This window comes from Notothenia rossii, assembly GCF_949606895.1.
Source record: "Notothenia rossii genome assembly, chromosome: 4".
Taxonomy (NCBI): Eukaryota; Metazoa; Chordata; class Actinopteri; order Perciformes; family Nototheniidae; genus Notothenia; species Notothenia rossii.
The window spans coordinates 52,736,099-52,759,813 of record NC_136902.1 but is presented as its reverse complement, the minus strand read 5'-3'; the positions used below and the strand labels follow the sequence as shown (position 1 = coordinate 52,759,813).

At 40.6% G+C, this 23,715-nt stretch overlaps 2 protein-coding genes across 4 annotated transcripts in view; one reads left to right on the top strand and one right to left on the bottom strand.

Moving 5' to 3' along the window:
- Positions 1–344: 344 nt before the first annotated feature.
- On the bottom strand, positions 345–2,276 carry LOC307034847 (zinc finger BED domain-containing protein 4-like; the record flags this gene model as incomplete). Its single annotated transcript, XM_079673773.1, has 6 exons — positions 345–617; positions 689–1,277; positions 1,386–1,430; positions 1,725–1,856; positions 1,940–2,085; positions 2,213–2,276. 6 exons carry the CDS (start codon positions 2,274–2,276, stop codon positions 394–396), a joined length of 1,200 nt encoding a protein of 399 aa, XP_079529899.1. The 3' UTR covers positions 345–393.
- A 358-nt stretch (positions 2,277–2,634) lies between these two features.
- LOC307035544 (calpain-5-like) overlaps positions 2,635–23,715 on the top strand; it is an 84,826-nt gene continuing 63,745 nt past the window's right edge. The window contains exons 1-2 of one of the 3 annotated variants that reach the window (XM_079675021.1): positions 2,635–2,838; positions 10,714–10,872. In XM_079675021.1, coding sequence (XP_079531147.1) covers positions 10,717–10,872 — 156 coding nt within the window. In that variant the 5' untranslated portion in view covers positions 2,635–2,838; positions 10,714–10,716. The remainder of the gene's footprint in view (positions 2,839–10,713; positions 10,873–23,715) is intronic. The other 2 variants (XM_079675020.1, XM_079675019.1) reach the window with 2 other exon arrangements.

Here is a 23,715-nt window from a genome sequence, read left to right as displayed (position 1 = left end):
CAATGTATCAATACAGTATCTTGTTGTTATATCTACGCATAAATAAATGGAAATGTCTGCTGCCTTCTATAAAGACAAAAGAAGCAATATATGTTCGAAAACTGGAAAAGAAGAAGGGTTTAACTTGTCAGAGGGCAGTGAATATGCTTGTGACTTTGCAGGGGGCAGAGAATATGCTTGTGTGAATTTGTAGAGGGCAGTGGGTGTGCTTGTGTGACTTTGAAGAGGGCAGTGAAAATGCTTGTTTGACTTTGCAAAGGGCAGTGAAAATGCTTGTGATTCATGGAACAATCTTATTGGTTTTTGTTTAAAAACAATATTTTTTCCACAGTTTTTGGGCTTAGGCGATTTATTTTCTTTGACACAACTTCTCCTGCCTTTGAAAATACCCTTTCACACGGGACTGAGGAAGCAGGTGCACAAAAAAGTGACTGCAAGTTTATACAGGTTTGGATAAACATGTTTTTGTGTCTGCCAGTAGTTCAGAGGGTCCTCCAAGCGTCCGATATTTGGTTCGGCCAGGTACCGCTGGACTTCAACAGTTGCGTCAGCTGTGGCATTCTTGGTCTTCCTGGACATCTTCACAGTCTGATCCAATTTATGCCAGAGTTTGTTTCCTGAAAAGTATACAGAGAGTGTCAGTGGATGTAGTAATTACTTCAAATTGCTTTGAAATGGAAAACATTACCTGGGGTTTCTTGTTCAGGTTGAGATGTGGATGAACTTTCTTGGGGCACGGCTTCAGGTGTTCGGATCAGTGCACCACATTCAGTCACAAGCCTTTTTGTGGCTTCTGCAGCTTCTAAAGGGCTACAAAATCTGATCAGTTTGAACCTAGGGCCCAGTAGCGTTGCCAATGACATGATGCTCATAGATTGGAGTGTGTGGAGCCTCTCTCTTAGCTGCCTTAAGAGGTGTTCTCCCATTTCTTTGGCCACTGCTACTGCAGTTTTTGCCATCTCCTCATGAAGCATTTGCTCCAGCATTTTGAGGAGGGGCACAACCTTGGAACCAGATAAATTGTTCTCCTCAGAAAGCTCAATGGTGGCATCATTGAATCCAGACAGCAGAGAGAGGCACCCACTTATGCTGGTGAACTCAGCATAGGTCAGTGTGGTGATTTGTGTGCTCAAACTGGTTAATGCCGCACCAACTGGTTCTCTGAGGTCCACCAGACGTTGCAGGATGTGATATGTGCTGTTCCAGCGGGTCTCCACCTCTTGCAGGAGCTTCAGTGTGGGCCTTCCCAATTGCCTTTGCACCGATACAAGCTTCTCCTTTAAAACAAAATGAAAGATATATTTAATTGTCAAATTTGCAGTAACATAAACATAGCATTATTATTATTCATTATTAACCAATGTAAGAAAGGTCAAAGCATATACCTTAGCAAGGGTACTTCTCCTGAAATATCCCACCAGTTTTCTTGCCTTGGCTCAAATATCACACAGCACAGGGGTCATGTCAAGAGATTTTTTGACAATCAAATTCAGTGTATGTGCAATGCATATTGCATGACGTAGCTTTAATTGTTTGCCACAGGAAATCATATTAGCTGCACCATCCGTCACAAGGCAAGTGACCTTGTCAGTGATTCCCCATTCCTCCATGAGGGAGGCTTTCACTCTGGCCAGGTTTTCAGCAGTGTGTGTATGGGGAAATTGTTGCACTCCTAACAACACAGAATTGAGACATGTGTTATCGTCAACAAAGTGCCAGGTTACAGCCAGATAGGCAGCCATATTGATGGACGTCCACATGTCAGAGGTCAGGCTCACTGCAGCCACCTTCTGCATGTCAGCTATGGCCTTGTTCCTTTCCAGAACGTACTTGGCATCCACCATAGCCTTAACAGCCTAAAATAGGGGAATTCACTGGTTAATCGTCAAATGCCATGAAAAAATAAACAATTTTGCTCTATACATGAAGTCTTACACACCTGCCGTGTGGGGATGACATAGTTTGGATCCAATAAGGCCACAAATGCCCTAAATCCCACATCCTCCACAACACTGAATGGCTGTGTATGCTTCACAATCAGGTTGACCAAGGCCTCATCCAGATCCTGTTTTCTGGTAGGCCTAGCTGGGGAGGGAAAAGGGAAGCTGTGTTAAGAATGAGTATCTTGTAACTTTCTTTTATTTGCATGATAAAGTGAAGTTAACATGGTTAAATTAAAAAATATATTATTCCAAAATATTAAATGGCAAACCTTGAGCAGGTCCACCTCCATGTCCCTCCTTGTTCTCATGTATGGCACGATAATGCCTTAGCATGGATGAAGTATTATTATTGTATCCCAGTTCCCTGGAGCACAATAAACACTTCACTTTTGAATGAAATAGAAAAAGTAAAAAAATGAACCATACAAAATTTAACATAATACATCTGTTGTAATATACTATGTATGCAACCTACCTTATTGGGTGAAATCAGATCAGAGTGTCCTTCTCTTCTTTGCTGGCTCCATTCTAACGAGTTGCAAAAATATCGTACAACCAAAACTGGCAAACAGTGTTCACACATCTTGATTCGAATCCCATGGGTTTTTATTTGTCAGAAGCACGCGCCAATATCTGAAGCGCTTCCTGAAGCAGTCACGTGGTATCGACAGGCAGCGAGGCTTCGTGTGTCACCGATGACGTCACTGGCACAAAACGATTCAAGCCTCGATACATGCTTCACAAAAAGCTTTGGGGATTACTTGACACACGCTCCGAAGCCTCGGCGTAATACGTAACATCACTAGGGAAACTCTCCACATCCTCCCGGGAGAACAGGGGGAGCTGCCGCTGAGAGACGCCCGTAAAGCGGACCTTACACCATACATTTCCTCAGGTAAAAACTAAAAATATAATTTAGTTGGAGGTAGTTTAGCTCTAATAAAGCCGTTTCACTAATCTAAATCTGCTAGCATCATCGCTATGTTTTTTTTCTTCCGCTTTACAAAAGTTGAAGAAAGATTATTTAAACTCGAAGCTGAATTCGAAACACTTTAACTCTAAATAAGTGCATGTAGACACGATTTATGAAAGTTTTCTTGGTAGCGTTAGACAATAACGCTACTTTGTATTATTAATCATAAGACAAAGTATGAAACAAGTCCCAGGTTTTGATTTCCGCCTTTTCGAAGAAGATGAAAAATCTACTTAACAGAAAACTTGCCATCTTTCAAACTAACTGGTGGAACCAAATATACTTCCGCCAGGGGCCTTCAAAATAAAATGCTTTACTGGAGGAAATGTTCTGTGGTAAAGTAGAAATAATAGTGTAGAAATACCGGCACTGACATTTAAAACATACTAATACTGAATACCAAAGGTAAAGGACTTATTATGTAGAATGGCTTGAATAAAAGCTACAGCGTTTAGTTTGTGAACATATGAATGCATCAGTAATGACATTGCTACAGTATTTCTACATTTTAGACTAGATATCGAAGGCAAAATAATAGGAAAGTACACTAAAATGAAAAATATATTTCTGTCACAATTGATTAAAAGCGGTTTATGTTTCCATTTCCCTACACTGTTGTTACCGTGCCAAACATGCACTTTTACTGCGGAGGGAACAATTTCCGAAACTCCGGTGTAGTTGTCATTGTGTCTTTACACAGCTCTTCTACAAAATGTGTCGAAGTCAATTTGAGCAAACTGAGACCAGCAAACTGATTTACAGCTGCATTTGCGTACATCCAATATGTTCAGGCCGTTCATGTAATCATCTAAAATGTGATATTTTGAAATCTGCATTATTGTTGTTTGCTTGCACATATCTCTGGGTCTGTGCCCACATGAAACCACACCCGCGTTTGGTTGGTTTCCCTCCTTTACTGCTCGCTCCAAAATCGAACCCTTTTTCTGTGGAGAACACCAGAGGTACCTGAAGGGTAAACTTATTTTTAATTTATTAACATCGATTGTGAACAAAATTAAAATACCATCAATGAATAAACAAAAACCTTGAAGAAAATTCATGCTGGGATTTGGTTTAAAAAACTTCTACAAGAACCACATTTTTTGTTGAATGACTTTCTAATTCTAGCCCTTTCTTTTTTGCAAACTGCTCATAAACCGCTTTATTGGCATAATGATTGGGCTGCAGTCTGAATACCCTCACTCTCACAACAACTGTTTATATAGAGATTGGTTCAAAAACGAATCTCACTACTGTTAGCTGGCTTCTATGTGGCCCATGCATCATCACACATGAAGACATGCAGGCTTATGAGTCCACGAGACTCTCAGCTCCACTGTAAACACTGTTTAGAGACTTGAGAGACCCGTGCAGGCAGAAACCACCTTTAGAATAGGCAGAAATAACAGGTGTCCTCTAGTTTATCGTTTCATAACCACTATCTCCTCTGAAAGAGAATCAAGCCGGCCTGCCTACCGGGGGAGTTTTGGCTAAAGGTCAAACTGTGAACTATTGATCGATAATCAGCCTAAAATAAATATATTGCTTGTTCTGTCTGATCAACACAATATTTTTTGTTAACAACAATTTAAAAAAGCGAATCCTTACATTTGAGTAAGTGTGACCAAAAAAAATTGTTGCAGGTTGAATTAAAGATGATTTGTTTTTAGATTTGCAATAACCCAGTTTACCAGTAATGTACAGTTTTCTGTTTGTTTTCTATCATGGTAAATGTAAAATATATCTAGTATATCTTTGGACTGCTGGTCAGGAACATTAAATAAATACATTCGAAGCAACTAACTTTTCCTGGCATGTCTTAAATAGAGCACAGCCAGCGCTATTATTTACACATGTGATATGTCAGTACAAAATGCCTATTATGTTGCATTTCATTTGAATACATAAAGGGAAACTCTCAACAATGACTTGACAAGCAAACAGTGTAGACAGGGAATGAGGTTACTTTCTCCCTTGAATGTCCCCTTAGACACTTTTTGATTAATCCATGAATTGTGTCGTTTAAGCTTCTTCAGTTTCAGACTCCTGTCATGTGGCAGTCTCACTGTCACATGTGAGAGTGACAAACATGACAAATACTAGTGTTGTGTATGTGTATCAAACTGCACAGACCCCCCCCACCCCCCCCCTGCGATGGTGAGTCATTCCCCAGTCATGCTTTATTGCGGGTCAGCTCAGTTCCTTCTCTCAGAGAGAACATGTCGTTTCCTTTAGAAATGTTTTGTAATGTTACCTTCACTCCGGCACAGTTTGATTTTTATCAACCCTACATCCTCTTCAGATGCACATTTCTTACATTTTTTAAACCCACAGTACTTTCCCACTGTCAGGGGCGGCACCAGGTTGTTTGAAATAAAAAATAAAAACATTTTTAACATTTTCAACATCGAGGATAAATCCTTATATGCTCCCAGCAACACACTGAACATCAACTTTGCCTCCTTATTACACTCACCAGTACTTTAGTGAGAACAATGAGTCTGCATCTTTGATGCGCACAGGCGGATGATGCAGGGATGCAATGTAGACTGGAATAAACTCAGATCATCCTATGGCTGCAGCCTTGACCGGTACTTCCTTTTGATCAAAGTAAGTATTAGGGCTGGGCGATATGGTCTCTAAATGATATCGCGATATTTACTGACTATATTGCGATTTACGATATATATCGCGATATTCTGAAATGTCCTCTAATTTTTTTATTTTTTAAATCTTTTTATTTAACCCCCTGATGTTTACAGTCACGCCAGTATGATGATTCTAGTAGTCCCTGCAACATATGTCTGCATTAAAAAAAATCGACTAATAATGAAGAAAATTAACACATTTGTTGCAATAGTAATTTATGCACTAACTACATTACTACTTGTACTACAACATTTGAATCATCAGTTCTTCCTCATTTTCCTCAATTGTTCATATTTGGTTTATTAAAATAATGATATTGTGGTCATTGTTCAAAAATGTCTGCTATTATTATGAGTAGTATTATTATTATTAGTAGTATAATGCGCTTTCTGTCTTCCTGTCATTATCAGGAATTAGACATGTAATGGCTATGTATTAGATTAGATTATAACCTTCATTCTCCTAAACTGCTGGGACATTTCCCTATAGCCAATACCTTTTATATTTTCTACTCTTCACTTACTTGTCAGCATAGGTCGGCATTGATGTACAGAGCCGACAGAAGACCTTGTTTATATGGGCATCATATTGAGAGGTGCAGTGACGCGTCCTAAACCAGGAAGGAAGCTGCTGGTTCCCTCGACAAAAAAGCAATGGGATTTCTCCACAGGGTTTTGGAAAATAGCTGGAAATAAGGTCTGTGGAAAACAAACCTGTTTGATAAATGCACGTTTTTTTCAGCCGGATAATCTCCACATGTCTACCCTACTTTTATAATTTTCGAATCATAACTCTAATCGATAGATTATAAAAGAGTTTTAGGACGCGTCGCTGCACCACTAGAAGCCAACTCCATCGATCAAGCTGGCTGAAACTTTCTCTCCCTCTTCTTCTCATGCTCCCTGTCACTCTCCTTTAACTCCTCCGGTGACTTTATTTTATTTGAAGATAGTTTTTTGCCCGGCGCTCACGGGCAAACGGGAGCCTGCTCGCGCTGGCTCTGCTGGCTTTCACCAAACAACGACAACCGCCTCACGAAACGCTATGTTGTAGCGTTAATAAACGAAACAATTTAACAAAATTGCTTGTCAAAGTACCTATACCACTGGACAATTTTATTTTTTTTTAGCAATATTTTTAGTGGCCCGAGCGGGCAAGTGGAAAGTACGTTATGCTGGCCCGGGGTGTCTAAATAGTGCTTCCGAGCCAGCGGGCCATTTATAATGTCGAGCCCTGCTCTCTGTCACTGTGCATGTGTGTAATGTTTGTGTGCAAGTTAGACGGGGCCTGCGTGTGTGCCTGCGTGTGTGACTGTGTCTATGAGGGAGAAAGGAAAGCTCATTTTGGCCGCGGCGGGAAATTGATTTGACAACATAATACTCGATGTTCACGATGTGGTCATTTACGACATCGCATTGAGTGCAATCCACGATGTATCGTGTAAACTCGATATATCGCCCAGCCCTAGTAAGTATTATTCAAATTAAAATAAAGGGCGTTGCCGGCCGTCAGCGAACCGAGCCGGCCGTTAACAGCCCGCTGATGACCGGCCGTTCTGTGATTCTCCAGAACACACAGATGGCCAGTCCGCCCCTGCCAGGACCGGTCCATGAAAATCCTAACTTCAAATAATCGTGGTCATACTTCCTCCGTTTTCTGCCAGACGCCGTCTCCTCTTTCACTTTATGTAACTTCACAAAAAATCGATCCATGTTGCCGCTCGCATAAAGTTAGCTAAAGTTCACTAGCTAGATTTCACTGTTTCTCCTCATTTTTTTCACACGCTGTGCATCCCCTGAAGCTCGCTGGCTGGCTGGCTGGCTGGCTGGCTGGCTGGCTGGCTGGCTGGCTGGCTGGCTGGCTGGCTGGCTGGCTATGTGCATCTCAAGGCATATGCTGGAACGGGAGCTGCCTGGACGCTGCAATCATGTTATCGGTGCTGAGTGTGCTGACTTTTCGTACAATGTCCCACTGTCTGGCTACCTGCATATAGTCAAGTGATCGGCGCAGTTGTCGGCGAAATGTCGCTCCTCTGTTTAAATTGAAACAGCTCCTTATATCCGTTAGCGCAGCTAGCTAGCTCCAGATGCTAACAACAACAATACACGTAAGGTCTTTCTCTCGCTCGCTCGCCCCACACATGCACACACCCTCCCGGTAGGTGTGGGCGATATTGAAAAATATATTATCACGATATTTTTCAAGCAGTATCACGATAGACGATATATATCACGATATTTTTTCATGTCGGTTATTATGGTTATTTTTCAAGTTACTTAACAGTACAACCACCTACAAGGTAACAGAAACTAAAACAAAAAGGATTAACAGACCAAAATAGAATTTCAAGCTGTTTTTATTTCTGAAATGAATCCCTGAATGAACAATTCAACATTTTGATATGGCTTCAAGGCACAGTTTCTCAGTATAAAAATGAACTTTCTGAGGTAGCACTAGCAGTGAACATCAATAAACATGAAAAGGAGGGTAAAACATAACTAAGTAAAACAAAAAACATCATTGAGGAAAAGTCAGTGCCAAACAATGAAAATGTAAACTTTAGACTTGAAGTGCAATAAAGGACTTTAGCATAACTGAAGGGAAAAACTATATAAATACCTTATTGATAAAATAAAATATAAGCCAACAGAATCAAACAAGACAATAAAGAAAGTGCAATACTGTCTGATTCCTGACTAGACAGCTTTAGAGCATGTCTTTCACATCATTTTTTTTTTTTCATCATTTTTTAAATAATTTTATTTATTTTTCAAATTATTATTATTTTTTTATCACGATAGATACGATATCTCTGAAAAAGCATATCATGGAGACCTAATATCGTCACGACGATATATATCGTCATATCGCCCACCCCTACCTCCCGGTCCTCCCGATGGCCAGTCGGTGCCTGCCGGTGAGCGTGGAAGTGTGGTCTGCCTCTGCCGCAAGCGGGCGGCAGGAGCGGGGCTGTCAGCATCAGCTTGTAAATGGTATTTTAAACTCGATGCGCTCTGAAACTACGGGGCGACCGAGGACAAAAAATACACATGCGTTAGTCGCGTTAAAATAATTACTGGTGTTAAAACGCGTTAACTTGACAGCCCTAGTTTTAAACAGTTTAATCTCTTTGTGAATTGGTTCCACTTGCGCCGTCCTTTTAATTTCTTCATACAGCGGGAATCCAAATGAATTCATCCTGAGTCCATGTCAAACCATCAAAGTCACTCCAATAGTGCTCCTTAATTACGCTTTCATCCTCCTTTAACAAAATACTTCGCATTCATCCAGTTTGTGACAGTAGAAGGAAGAATGAAGAGAAATATGTGGAAATAATACCATAAATAAAATGTTACCTCTCATTTATCATATATGAAGAATTCATTTTCAAACATTGATTAAAGCCAATCTTAAAATGATTACACAAACGCCTGTTTGAGACTCCTCAGTGCACACAAAAACATAACTTGGAGAAATAAATAGATATACGGATATGTTATTGGTCACCCTTCGATTATGTTCTCTTGTTAAGAAATGTATTCTCATAAATGATGCGGTAAACAGAAGGACAGAATTACTTTAAACTTACGCCGTTTTGCATTTCTATAGGTTGTATAGATACGAGCGTGGTTTTATGGAGGTATGGAAACTAAGAACACCATATGTGGTCAATTGTACAGCTAATATAACACAACACATTAGTTGTATTTCCTTTAACTGGTGGATTATGGATATAGAGTTGCTGATCGACAGCTGGAACACAAACCACCAAATACAAACAAATAATTCAGATCCAGTCGTCATGACTCCACTCCGGAGGGATTCCCCGATCACTTCTTACAGTTTCTCATCAAGGGGTGTCTCCTGTCCCCTGAGGAAGGCAATGTGTATTTTTTTTGTCATTAACCTTTATCGGACCACTTATTTATTTATTTTGGTGACGATCCGACCTCCATGCTGCTACTCTGTTCAAACTGCATCCACCAAACAATATGATTTATCTCAATCTCCCCAAAATAAACAAAATCTGACACGGTGTGAGATGTCTTTTTTAGCTGTTCTGTCGTCATTTCCTGCGATCTTCTTCATGCAGTCAGTCAGAATGAATGAATGAATGGGTGTTTCTTTGACTATTTATCGGCAAATATGGGCGTTACGTGAAGCCCGCAAAAGCTGCACCGCCTTTCGATTTGATTGTGATTTATAAATGGAAACCGGCGTAGGAAGTGCCATACGCAGTCTTTTATGAATCAGAAAGTGTATTTATTTGCTTTGTCCTATGTAAGCAACCTTCCCACGCCAATCCTACGCAAGGGTTAGGTGCATACTTGCCAACCTTTAGAACTCAGAAATTGGGAGCATTTCAAAATGCAAAATTGGGGAGATCTGATTTTGTCAGAAATCGGGAGAAATGCGGGAGAAATATGACCCCGGGAGGAAACCGGGAGAGGGCAATGAAATCGGGAGTCTCCCGTGAAAATCGGGAGGGTTGATAAGTATGGTTAGGTGGCCCCAGGTTTGGGCTGAAACCCCACCGTCAAACATAACTGTCCAAGTTTCTGTTTGTCATACTGTCACATGACCAGTGGGATGGTTAATGTAATGTGTATTGGACTTTCATGTGCGTGTGTGTGTGGCAGTGATAAAAGACTTCTACTTTAAAGGAGAAGGATATCCTGCTCACTAATCTTGATCACACCACAGTGAGCCTCGGAGGCACACATATATCTGCATTCAGCAACGCCCTTGTGTGAATATGAGTTTACGAGTTTCAATCTGAACACATGTCCTCATTGCAACCATGGGCTTCCATATTTACTTAGTTGAACACTCAGTAGGTGCGTCTGTTGTTCTTATCCTAATTTTTTATTTGAGGATTGAAAAACCTGAGTCGTAAATCGACAAAAATAGAAGATCTCAAAAAAGGTGCATGAAGTGCATTGACATTCATTTGGGGAGAAGATGAAGATTCAATTTCACTAACTTTACAAAACAAATCACTTTTGTATTTATATGATACAGTTGACAGTTTCAAAAATGTTTCAAAAGGCTGTTAGGATAAAATGATGAAGTGGTGACATTTTGGACAGATACAGTATGGATGTTAACCATGAAGAGAGACTGATAGAGCTCTCTTTCCGTCTGCAGGGCATGGTGGTTCCATACGAGGGCCAGTCCTTCTCTGCACTGAGGAGGCAGTGCCGGCAGAATGGAAGACTGTTTGAAGACCCTCTGTTCCCCATCTCTGACCAGTCTCTGTTCTACCAGAACAACCGCATCGGCACAGTCACCTGGAAAAGACCCAAGGTAAGAACACAACCACGGTTTGTTAAAAATAAGCAAGACCTTCACATGTTTCAGCCAGGGGATCCGCGATATCATGCCTTCTTTACAGGAGTACATGACTAACAATCAACAATACTAGCATACTGCAAAGTAATAACATGCTACATCCAGCAATGTCAAGAATAGTCCCACAATAAATACTAATATTGGAGACAAGACAGAGAGACAGGAAATAGACTGGGGCAGTTGGTGTGGGGGAGGTTAAGAGGGACTGCTCATAAGACATGTAGAAAGGAGAACATGCATTAACAGAGAGGACAAGTAGAGAATAACGAAATAAATGTATTTGATGTATGTATTAATGTATTTGTGTTGTATGTGCATGTGGTTTTGTGTGTGTGTGTATGTGAGGTTCTAATTGTCCGTTTGAAACATGGCTTAGTCGGTTGTTTTAAGCTAAAAAAAAAACTTTATAACAGTAACAAAAAAACAACGAAACAGCACACCTTAAACAAACACAATAAAAGACCAAAACAGGCCATCCATCACTCATTCAGAGTAAACATGTCACGCTGTTGCCTTCTCTGCAACAAACTCCCAAACATGTCCCAGCTGTTGCCTTGACTGCAACATTCTTCCAAGTGATCACTTCCAGGGCCAAAGCCCGTCCCTTTTCAGCCCATAGCCCCTCCCACAGCTTTACCGTCAACAGGTGACACAATTAGCTCAAAACCACACTGTCAACATACACATCCGACCCAAACATAAACAGGTTAACCACCTCTTAACATAATCATTCCCCATAATTAACAAACGCAAAAATAAATAACAAATTGCGTGGTTCATTGCAGGAATTTAAAACACGGAAATGATACGCCTGTGTGTGTGTGTGTGTGTGTGTGTGTGTGTGTGTGTGTGTGTGTGTGTGTGTGTGTGTGTGTGTGTGTGTGTGTGTGTGTGTGTGTGTGTGTGTGTGTGTGTGTGTGTGTGTGTGTGTGTGTGTGTGTGTGTGTGTGTGTGTGTGTGTGTGTGTGTGTGTGTGTGTGTGTGTGTGTGTGTGTGTGTGTGTGTGTGTGTGTGTGTGTGTGTGTGTGTGTGTGTGTGTGTGTGTGTGTGTGTGTCTTCGGTTATTCTCATATGTGTGGTTGAATAAAGACGGACGGAAATATGTTATAAAATATGTGTCAACACAGATGTGGTGAGTGTTTTGATTCAGTGGTCTTTGGCTGGAACAAACGCTGGATTTTAAGAAATAAATATAGATCATCATGCTGTAGGACAAATAAGTATGTGTGTATGTGCACAGCAGCAAAAGGTTATCACTATACTCAAAGGTTTCCAACATACCTGAGCAATAAATACGTTTATCATTAACTCATATATTTACTTTTCTTCCATCATTAATTTCCATTTGACTCAAGGAGCTGTTGAGTCCTGTTTTACAAAGACTTGTCTCTTCAGTAGCAGGGTCACTTTGTTAAGTACACATTGATGACTTATGAAATGTTCCTGAGTGTCCACTGTTCCAGCCAATGACCTTAAGAAACCTCTGCAAAAAAGAAACTGTTTATTTCCTGAAAGGTTCCTCTAGAGCAGGGGTTCCCAATCTTTGTTCCCAAGAAACCCCCCAAAAGACTCATGTTGGAAGTTGCGCCCCCAACACACACAAGGCTCAACAGCGGTAATTCAAGTTTCAAAGTCTCAAAAATGCTACAACTACTGTCACAAACTGGATGAATGTGAAGTATTTTGTTAAAGGAGGATGGGAGCACTATTGGAGTGACGTTGATGGTTATTGGACTCAGGATTAATTCATTTGGATTCCCGCTGTATGAAGAAATTAAAGGACGGCGCAAGTGGAAACAATTCACAAAGGGATTAAACTGTTTAAAACACATGCTCAAAGAAAGCCGGATTTTGCCGATGTGTTTATGTGGATTCAAAAGTCATAAATAATCTACAAAATGGAGGAGACCGATCTGATCGGTGACAAATAATCCAACTGAAACCGGCATGGACAATGACTATGTTTTTAAAAATGCGATTATCCAGAAAAGCCTGGTTTGGACACTTTACGGGCAGAAGAAACATTTCTATTAAAGAAAGAATTATACATTTCAGTTTTTTTATGCCTATAATAGCTACTAACTTGAATTTGTATTCAAATTAATTAATCAATTATTTTTTATATTTTATTGTAATGTAGAGACGAGGCTTTTAGTGACAATCATGTATTGCGTTACAATTATATGTAAAAAAAAAAGAAGAAGATATTTGGCCTCAAATCATCTGAGGCCTGGTGCCACCCCTGCGATCTTTGGCGCCCCCCAGGTTGGGAAACCACTGCTCTAAAGGATGTTGCCACTTGAGCATGGCTCCAAAGGTGAGTCAACATGCTGCTGTTGAATCTTTATACAGCCCAACAGATGAAATCATATCGTGGCTTAAAGTCATCCATAATTAAAGCCATCTCCTTTGGCTGACAGGTGGGGGTCTCACAGATGGGGAGTTTCACAGGTGGGGGGTCCCACAGGTGGGGGTCTCACAGGTGGGGGGTCTCACAGGTGGGGAGTTTCACAGGTGGGGGGCCTCACAGGTGGGGAGTTTCACAGGTGGGGAGTTTCACAGGTGGGGGTCTCACAGGTGGGGAGTTTCACAGGTGGGGAGTTTCACAGGTGGGGGTCTCACAGGTGGGGAGTTTCACAGGTGGGGAGTTTCGCAGGTGGGGGTCTCACAGGTGGGGAGTTTCACAGGTGGGGGTCTCACAGGTGGGGGGTCTCACAGGCAGGGGTTAAATTGGGCCAAAAGAATGAGTCACAGGTGACTCTTTTAGTAACCTCACATCACTCATAATGTTTTCTTTGGACGTGTCAGGTTTGAGAAAAATAAATACTTGGAGACTCACTGATCCTGATTTTAATTTTGATAATTGAAATTGAAAACTCATTTTTAATCGATTTTCTATTTGTCATTGAAATCTTGAAACCCATACCTCAGACCTAACCAACACATTTTATTAGATTTCCCACAGCTCCGTATGGAGTGACTAAAGTCTTTAGAAAACTTTAACACAGTTACAGTAGTTCCCTCCAGAATCTGTAAACAGATGATGTGATCTCTGATGTGAATCCTGTGTCACACTTTAATACAGGATACTCTCGTATCTTCCATGTTTTTCCCAAGCAGAAACAATATTATCTTTAAAACATTTTAAAAATGCGGGGTGGTTAGTAGTGATGTGTCGGTTGCGAAGGAGCCGGCTCAAAGAGCCAGCTCTTTTAAGTGAATGACGGGGGCCGGCTCGTTCGCGGTGATTAGAGATGTCCCGATCCGATCACGTGATCGGGGATCGGAGCCGATCACGTGATTTTCAAAAGATCGGAATTGACCTTTCGCAAAGCCACGCCCCTAAATGCCCGTTGTCCAATCATATTCGATCACGTGCGCTGCTCCCTGTGGAAGTCCGACAAGCTTAGCGTTCAAATTCATTGCGAAAATGGTGAAGCGTTGTGCTTATGGTCTTTGCAAATCGGATAGCAGATATCCCATAAGCTTAGAGGGGGTGATATTTTACCCGTTTCCTAAACCCAAAACCCAAGAGGCGAGATGCCGCCAGTGGATAAAGAAATGCGGCAGGCCCCATGCCCAGCTGAATATGGCGAATATCAACAAACACAAATACGTTTGCTCCAAGGTAAATACGTGCTAACGTAGCTAGCTAGCTAGCAAAGATTACATTCACAAATTAACTAACTAATTTAATTAACTAATTTCACTAACTAACCTTAGCTAAAGTCACACGACTACAGCTGTAAGCTGTGTGCTTATAGGTCGTTTTGACCATGTATATCACTTGATGCATAATAATGTCTGAACAGCTGAGCTCCGTTATTAGTCTACCTGTGGTCAAAGTACAAACAAGAAAGCCAACAGGCAATCATTCATTTATATTTTGCTTTAATCTTTGTAGCATTTTGTTAATGGAAAGCCTACTGCCGACTTCCCTAATCCTGCTGCACAAGTGGGCACCCCGACCCCCACAAAGGAACAACAAGGTGGATGCAGAAAGCCACCAAGGAAACGGTAGTTAACTTTAGACAAACTACAACATTTAATGCCTCTTGTGATTGTATTGTTTTATTCCAAAAATAATAATAATAATTCAGTCGAATTTGACATACAGCTCATGTGGTTTTTCACTCTTGCACTGCGACCTGTATGCAAGTGCCTCTATTGATGTTGTGCCTCCCTCTTTTCTAATGTTTATACTGTGGATATAACCCTCCATAGCGTATTGTAGCCCCTTTTGTCGGGACCTGGAGGATATTGCTGCGTTATTGCTCCAAAATGAGTCTGTTAAGGCGACTCCGACGTTACGGAGACCCTCCATTATGGCTTTGTTTAACGCATCTGGCTCTCAGCTTGTCGGACTAGCAACAGTAACCAAGGGGGGGCGTGGCTTTGCGAAAGGTCAATTGGGAGGAAAAAAATCAGGGATCGGGATTTTTTTTTTTATACATTTTTTTAAAATGTTGTATTCAATGTTACAAAACAAAAATGACCATGTTCAAGTCTTAAAGCCATCCTGAGGCCTTAGTTTTGGTTTCAAATTACAGAACATCATGTATGTGTTGCTTCTTTGGGGCTTGTTTTCCTAGACCTGGTTGCTTATTTCTCTCAAATCTGGCAACAGAGTGGGCAGGGCGCAGTGTCTAATTGTAGCAGTAAGCTAACGAGTACTGAAAGCTTTATTTTGTTTTGATCCAATGCTGCACAACTGAACTGATCCAATGCTGCTGTGAAAGAAAGAAGCTATATCCATGTTGGATAGAATATCCAATTTAAATAAAAAAAAATAACCTTAAGGGACAACTTGAATGCTTTTTTCCCCTCTTAATGCATTGCATAAAGATCGGATCGGGAAAAATCGGTATCGGCAAATTGTCAAAATCAAATGATCGGAATCGGATCGGGAGCAAAAAAAGGTGATCGGGACATCCCTAGCGGTAATCTTTTTGAATGTTTGTTAAAGTGGACCATCATGCTATATTTGAATAATATAGTGTAGGACCATACCTATGTAAGGCATATTTTAGTGGGAATGCTGTTAACAGCATAACAACTAACTGTTATTCTACGGACGAAAAGTTTATTATTCCGCCGGTATTTTGGCCCTCTTCTCCTCCCGCATTGAACATTGCAGAAACTCCGTTCAAACATCAAAACGTTCAGCTTGGTCGGGAATCAATGGCTATTACTTTTCTCATTCATAACTTTCATAATTCCAGAGATACATCCCATAATACATCCCATTTTTAACATTGAAGTCAATGGAGAAAATTTTCAGACTACAACAAATCTTCATGCAATTCAACTGCTAACTGTTCATTCATACTTTCACTCAGACACCTCATTCCAACTTTAAAATGTTACACATCTTTCTGACATTATTTGTGTAAAACAACTTTTAAATCTGATTCTTACTTTTACAGATATTAAACATTGTTTAGACCTTCTTTTAGAGGTTTTCTTCACATTTTAACATGAACTAGAGTGTGTTATAGACCCTCCAGAAAAACGCGATTCTGCGATCGCAGAATTTACCGCATAATCAGCAAAATGCCGCAGATTTTTAAAAGGCCGCATATTTATCAAATGGCCGCATAATCCCCGCATTTTTCCACACAGAGTTGAGAAAAAAAGTATTTATTGTGTGTGCGTTTGTGTGAGATTAAAATAGCCCAATTGCTTTTAAAATAAATAAACATTGAGTTTGTTTATTTGAATAGTAAAGGGGTTTAACGTTAGTGGCAGGTTGTGTGATAAAGAATAAATAAGACAGCCTACTATTTAGAAAAATTGTTATTCTTTTTTCCTGCATATTTCGCATATTTCGCAACTTTCCGCATATTTCGCAACTTACCGCAATTTCACCGAATAAAATCACATAAAAACCCCGCATGTTTAATCGCATAATCAAGGATTTTAGCCCGCATAATCAAGGAATTTAGCCCGCATAATCAAGGATTTTTGCCCGCGTTTTTCTGGAGGGTCTAGTTACAGTATGTCACAGCTAGAGTGGAGGACAGCTTGAAATTCGCATTCATATTTTTTTTTAAACTGCCATAATTCCCAAACCCTACATTCCTGAGACATAATGTATCATGACAAACGTAGGAAAACATCTCGTAGCTTGAAAAATGACAAATAACAAAATGCGTTTTGAGGGCATGAATTGACAAAAACGTTCAACATTCCTCCATTAAACCCCATTGTAATTTCAGGCAGATATTTCCTCACGGTAGCAGCCGCACACCTTTAGTTAAACTGCCAAAAAGGCCACATTATTAATCCCGAAACTACAAAAAAAATGACACTTCAGATACTCAACTTCCTTGACATGCTTCACGTTTTGAAATTTCAAAGATATTTGTTACGTTTCTTCCACAAAACGTTCACATGTAAGAAGTTTATCTCTCATTCAGAACAATGAAGCCTTTGATCTCTACAGAGCTTGTTCGCTCAACTATAAACACCTGTGTAATGGAACACGATGATGTCATCACTCCAACTGACATGCTCAGAGCAGCAGACTTCAGATAGCAGTGTGCAAACAGTCCAACCGTGAAGTTATCTACGGGACAGTTTTGAGATTTCTTCAAATGCCGTTGCCATGGCAACACAATGCTCGCCTTGAAACACGGTTTTCTCATAACTTGAAAATACTCCAAACAGCCTAGAACTTCACAGGTTTGGTAACGATGCAGCCATCAACGCATCTAAGCGTAGTATGGGGTGTCATCAAATGTCGTTGCCATGGCGACGGACCACTCGCCATGAAACACGATGTGGCTGTAAGTCCCATCGACACGGTCCAATCGTCCCCCAATCTTCACATGTATATCACCAGTCCATGCCTCAACAGCTCTACGCCAATTCTGAGATCTCACCATATGCCGTTTCCATGGAAACGCATCCCTCGCCATAAAACATGATGTCGCTATAAGTCCAATAGACACGGTCCAATCGTCCCCCAATCTTCACTTGTATATCACCGGTCCATGCCTCAACAGCTCTACGCCAAATCTGAGATCTCACCATATGCCGTTTCCATGGAAACGCATCCCTCGCTATAAAACATGATGTCGCTATAACTCCTATGAAAATGTTCCAAAAGTGCTCAAACTTCACATGTGTACTAACAGTCCAGCCGTGAAGACATCTACGGGACAGTTTTGTGATTTCTTCAAATGCCGTTGCCATGGCAACACGATGCTCGCCTTGAAACACGGTTTTCAAAAAACTTCAGTGAAAATACTCCAAACAGCCCAAAACTTCACAGGTTTGGTAACGATGCAGCCATCAACGCATCTAAGCGTATTATGAGGTGTCGTCAACTGCAGATGCCATGGCGAAAGATCATTCGCCATCAAGTTAGGGCACAAGTTTGCAGTTCAAATATTCTGCTGCTATTCCAAGCCTTTTCACTTTCTTTTCTACTCTCATCACACATTCAAGCCCCCAGTGTTCATGTATCATTTCAATCTAAATTATTCACTTTTTTTCTTAAACATTACATTTCAGCATAGCAATTTAGCGTCAGATTCTCAGCATAAAGCATTCCCACTAGCAATTTCTTCAGGAATTGCATTCTCTAGTTATACTTTTTATTTTTCAAAATACCAAACCGATCATGCATTTTAGCCATTCCTCATTTCGCTCAATTTAACACGGTCTTTTCATGGGCTGATTCTGTGAGAACAGCACCATCTACAGGCCTGGCATATATACTACAGCGTCTCCAGCGCTTTCGAACGGCAATGTCCGTGGCTGTCTCCTCCTGATTGGTGGAGTTGGCCCAATAGCCGTAGCGCCACTTCTGTGACGTCATAGAAGTGTTCAAATCTGGATCAGTCTGGATCAGATCCGTTGCAGCCCCTTTTTAAGAGATTTGGGTATGGAGGAAAATAGAGAGGGTTGTGTTTTCTGACACTTGGTGAGTTCCTTGGAACACCGGGGACACATATTCATGTATAAAGGACGTACAAAAGTGCATTTTGCATGATAGGTCACCTTTAAGTACAAGACAGAATGATGATGATGATCTCCGTGCTACAGCTGCTCATTGCATGCATGCAGTGACATGTTATATCCAATGATTAAAGACTGTTGGATGCTGCTGTTTTGAGCATTGCAATATATTTATTTTCACTATGTTATTTATGATTATTCTTAGGCTCAGCAAAGATTTTATGTCAGCTGTTGCTGTCTTTTCTTCTTTATTTAATACTGAAATAGAGCCCTGCTGTTTTGTTGGGGCTTTTTCTTTAAATATAATTAAAAAATGTCCTTACAGTAGCCCCTTTTTTAAAATGTCAATGCTCAAGTTTTTATAGGTGTTGCTATCTGCTTTGTGTAGCGTGGTTCTACAAGCAAGTCAGTGCATTCATTGGGTGGTATCAGAGAGTTACAAGGATCTGTAAATGATGGGCTCAGATATGTCTCATAATTTGTGTGAACATACAAATAATTTGTGTGTAAATATGTGATTTGGAAATGTAAAACACCATCCACAAATGCATTTGAAAGATTTGCAAACTCACAAATAAATTTGCAAATGTAAAATGGATCTGCAAATACGCTAAATATTTTCACAAATAAAAAAAAGATCTGTGAATATCTCTTTAACATTTACAACTTTCGATCAGGCATTTGTGAATCCATTTTGTATTTGTCGACCAAAAATGCGCTTGCGGATCTCAAATCTCTGCTCGCGGATCTCACATTTCTGCTTGTGGATTGTCTTTTTACACACACGGAATTTTGAGACATACTTTCCGCCGGTCTCGGCTAAAATCTACTCGTGTCACTCAGTTATTTTCGGAAACCACGTGATGGCCCGCTGATGGCGACATTTCCCCATGATTTCAAAGTAAGAGCATGATGGTTTGTTTAATACTCTGTTTTTTGTATTATAATGAACAGCGGAACGTTAGATGCATTCTTTGTCGTCGTCGTTGTCGTCGTCGTCGTCATCATCATCGCTGGGAGTCCCAGCAGCTTCTACTGAAGCCAGTCCCCAACTCCGGGTACTTCCGGCCGGGGACTCCGGGTGGCAGTATACGCCGTGAAGTTGTTTGCGGCCTGCCAGTAAACCTAAAGTAGAAGAAGATGAAGTGACGTCAGCGGCTCATTTGCGTAATCCTCCCTCAGGGAAAAGTACTCCGGTGTGAATGCGATTGGCACTTAGTGCCCTGGGGTAATAAGTGCCGGGGCACTAAGTACTGCAAAGTACGCGGTTTGAACGCGGCTATATAAATCATTAGTCAAAACAGGGCTACATTTGATTGAATTATAAAATGTATATGTGGCAAACTGAAGAGCCGTTTGGGAGCCGAAAGAGCCGGCTCTTCTTGGTGAGCCGAGCCAAATGATCCGGCTCACCAAGAAGAGCTGGAATTCCCATCACTATTGGTCAATGTGAGCCATACACAGAAAAGCGTTTTTCTCCCAATAAATAAATCAAAATGTTGTAGTTTGTGGTAATGGCATCGAATTTCTATTTAATTTCTTCTAAAGTATAAGCATCACAGAGACTTTGAGTCAGCCGCAGCATTTGGCTGAACCAAATTGTTTTTAGGAAAGTTACTAATGCAGTGCAACCACTGCAGCTGGTTTATTTGGTATTACTTATGGTGAAATATGAAGCTGGTAATGGAGTTATTGCTTAATGGTTTTTTAGCTTCCATTTGCTTCTGTATACACTGTACACTGTCTCTGCAATGCACACACACCCAGGGATAAAGCTCAAAGAAACATCAGACACAAATATTTGGTCAGATGTATTCAACAGAATCTAAGGTGCTAACATTGCCTTCTCTAACAGTTCTCCTGTTTACCTCCTGTTCATTTACTACATTGAACTTTGGGCTATTTTCCCAGTTTATCAAATACATTGCCAAACTATACTCCAGCCTGTTCTTTATAGTCTTTCTGATATGCTTTTACTGTCAATTATTGATGGTTTGAACTGCTACATAATTAAACGGGAAACGTAAAACACTCCAATGGATCAATATTATAGATTTGTCCAGGGTGTGGATAGAAAGGAAACATTCAAATTGTTTCTCTATTAGCTTAAACTGTCTCTCATGGGAGTATCTTCTTAAGTCTCAGTGCAAATGATGTTCTTTATATTTCAATAGTTTCCTTGCTGAGCTAAGCAACAAAAAGAGGGAACTTTGTAATAAGACCATCTTTTTTTTTTAAATAGCTACCAGATATGGTAAACTCTAAATAAAAGTCCTTGCATGACACAATATACAATATATTTACGCAGAATGGAGAATATGTATTTGGACACTCCCATTAAAATCACTTCAGGAGGCCAATATGAACAAGAACAATGATGATCTAAATGCCTAAAGCGATTCAAAACAGTCTTAAAACCTAATAAAAGTAAACCTATTTTATAAGAGGGTATATATTTTAAACAAAATACATTATTTAAAGGATTAACCCACATTGGTTTCCTTATCTTACTTGTATACTAAGCCAATGTATCCCTCCCTCACCACCTGCCTTGAGGACATCAGGAGCTGGATGAGCAGGAATTTCCTGAAGCTTAATAGTAGCAAAATTGAGGCCCTGCTCATCGGCTCTAAATCCACCGTCACCAAGCCACAAAACACCCCAGCACCAAACATCATCATCGACGGCTTCCCCATACCATTCTCTGCTCAATTGAAAAGCCTCGGTGTCATTCTGGACGGCTCCCTCTCATTTGCACCGCGCATTCAAAACATCACCCGCACTGCCTTCTTCCATCTTCGGAACATCTCCAGACTCCCCTCATCTCTGTCCCAACCCAGCACTGAAATCCTGGTCCACTCATTCGTCACATCCCGGATTGATTACTGCAATGCACTTCTGACTGGCCTTCCCATCAAGCTCCTCAATAGACTGCAAATAATCCAGAACTCTGCTGCCCGGATCATCACCCGCACCAACTCATCTGACCACATCACCCCCATTCTCACTCAACTACATTGGCTTCCTGTACGCTACCTTATTGAATACAAAAACCTTCTACTCACATATAAAGCTCTCCACAACCTAGCCCCTAGCTCCTTCAGGAGTACACCCCCTCCCACACTCTCCGCTCTTCCTCCGTAGGACTTCTCACCATCCCAAGCTCTCGCCTCAAAACCATGGGTGCTCGAGCTTTCAGTTGCTCGGCTACCAGACTCTGGAACTCGCTGCTACATATCTGACAGTCTGATTCCATAACAACATTCAAAACCAAACTCAAAACCCACCTGTTCAAACTGGCATTCTCATTATAAACTGTACCCTGTGTCTTTTTGTAGTCCATTTCCTGTTGTTTGTCTTGTTTTACCCCGGCTGAAATTTCATTAAATCCACTGTTTTAATTTTCCTCATATTAGCCTATGCCCTGAAAGGTGTCCTTGGGTGCTATGAAAGGCGCCCCCCAAATACAAATTATTATTATTATTATTAATGTGCAGCAATAGATCTGTAAAAACATACCAAAAACGACGGAATAATAACAGCTAACGGAACAACAAAAAAAGGAGAAGCAGGAAAAGTCAACTTTGTGCGTTAATGTGTGTACTTATTCTGGTATCAAACTGAACCATTCCTCTTTCATGGACATTGTCATTTCAGCGAGGTCTTCCTCCAGCATTTTTGTAATATTTTAAGATGGGCAGCATACGAATGATTTCAAAAATGTGTCTGCGTTCATAATTAAAGTCTAATCCTAGAACAAGTTAAATGGATTTAGAGGTTTATCTATCCAGAACACTTGCTTCATACAGACCCTTAAAGGTTACAATGCAAGGACAGGACCACATAAGAGGACTGTGTATGTACCACAGCTATTTTAAAATGTTAAGCAAAATAAAAGGCACACGGGATCATATTTACGTCAAATGGCTGAGGTTACAACCGTAGGCGCTTTCACGCCAAGTTTGCGGTCGAATAGTCCATTTAGCTTAGGAACCTTCCGGAGTGAAATGAGGTCTCCCTTGAAAAAGAGATCAATGATCTCAATGGGATACACCTGGGTAAATAAAGGTTTGAATTGAAATGAAATGAAATGAAATGAAATGAAATGACCCGGAAGTACCTCAGTGGCAGCCATGATAAGTGCCGTTCCAATTCTCTAGATGATAGGAAAGGAGGTTTAAAACTTCCTTTATAACCTCCTTTAGCTTAGGAACCACTGCACCTCCCTCACCGAAAGGGGAGGAGAAAATGCTGCCCCACAATGCCTTGTAGCCGCAGCATTTGCCGACACACAACATTCGGCCGTTCACGGAAACAACCGATTATGACTGAGAAATTATATCATGAAAGTTACGGTGCTTATTAAGCTTTTTAAAATGTATGTGGTAAGTTGCTATAGTGCTTTGTTCTGAACGTTCATCAGTATTATTATTATCAAAAAGAGAAATATGAACGTTAGTTTTTACTGAAATGATCAAATAAAGTCAACATTTCACAGTCTTTTCTGAGCTGTGTGGGGTTTGTTCAACTTTTAAAAGATGTTTGAATGGTGATATACACAGTGATAGATGTTAAGGACTAACGTTTATAATAAATACATTTGTATTGATTTTAAGATATTTTCATAGTTCATACAATCCTATGTATTGGGATCATTTGTATTAATGTGGACCGGAGGGAGAGGGTGACGAGCATAAGTTTCACTTTCATTTTTATTTCAATTCCAACTTTGTTCATGAAGAATATGTTTCTCTGTTGTCCACGTTCATAAAGCATAAAGCAACAGCATCAGAGCACGGTGCAGAGTCTCTAGATGAGTTTACAGTAGCCCCT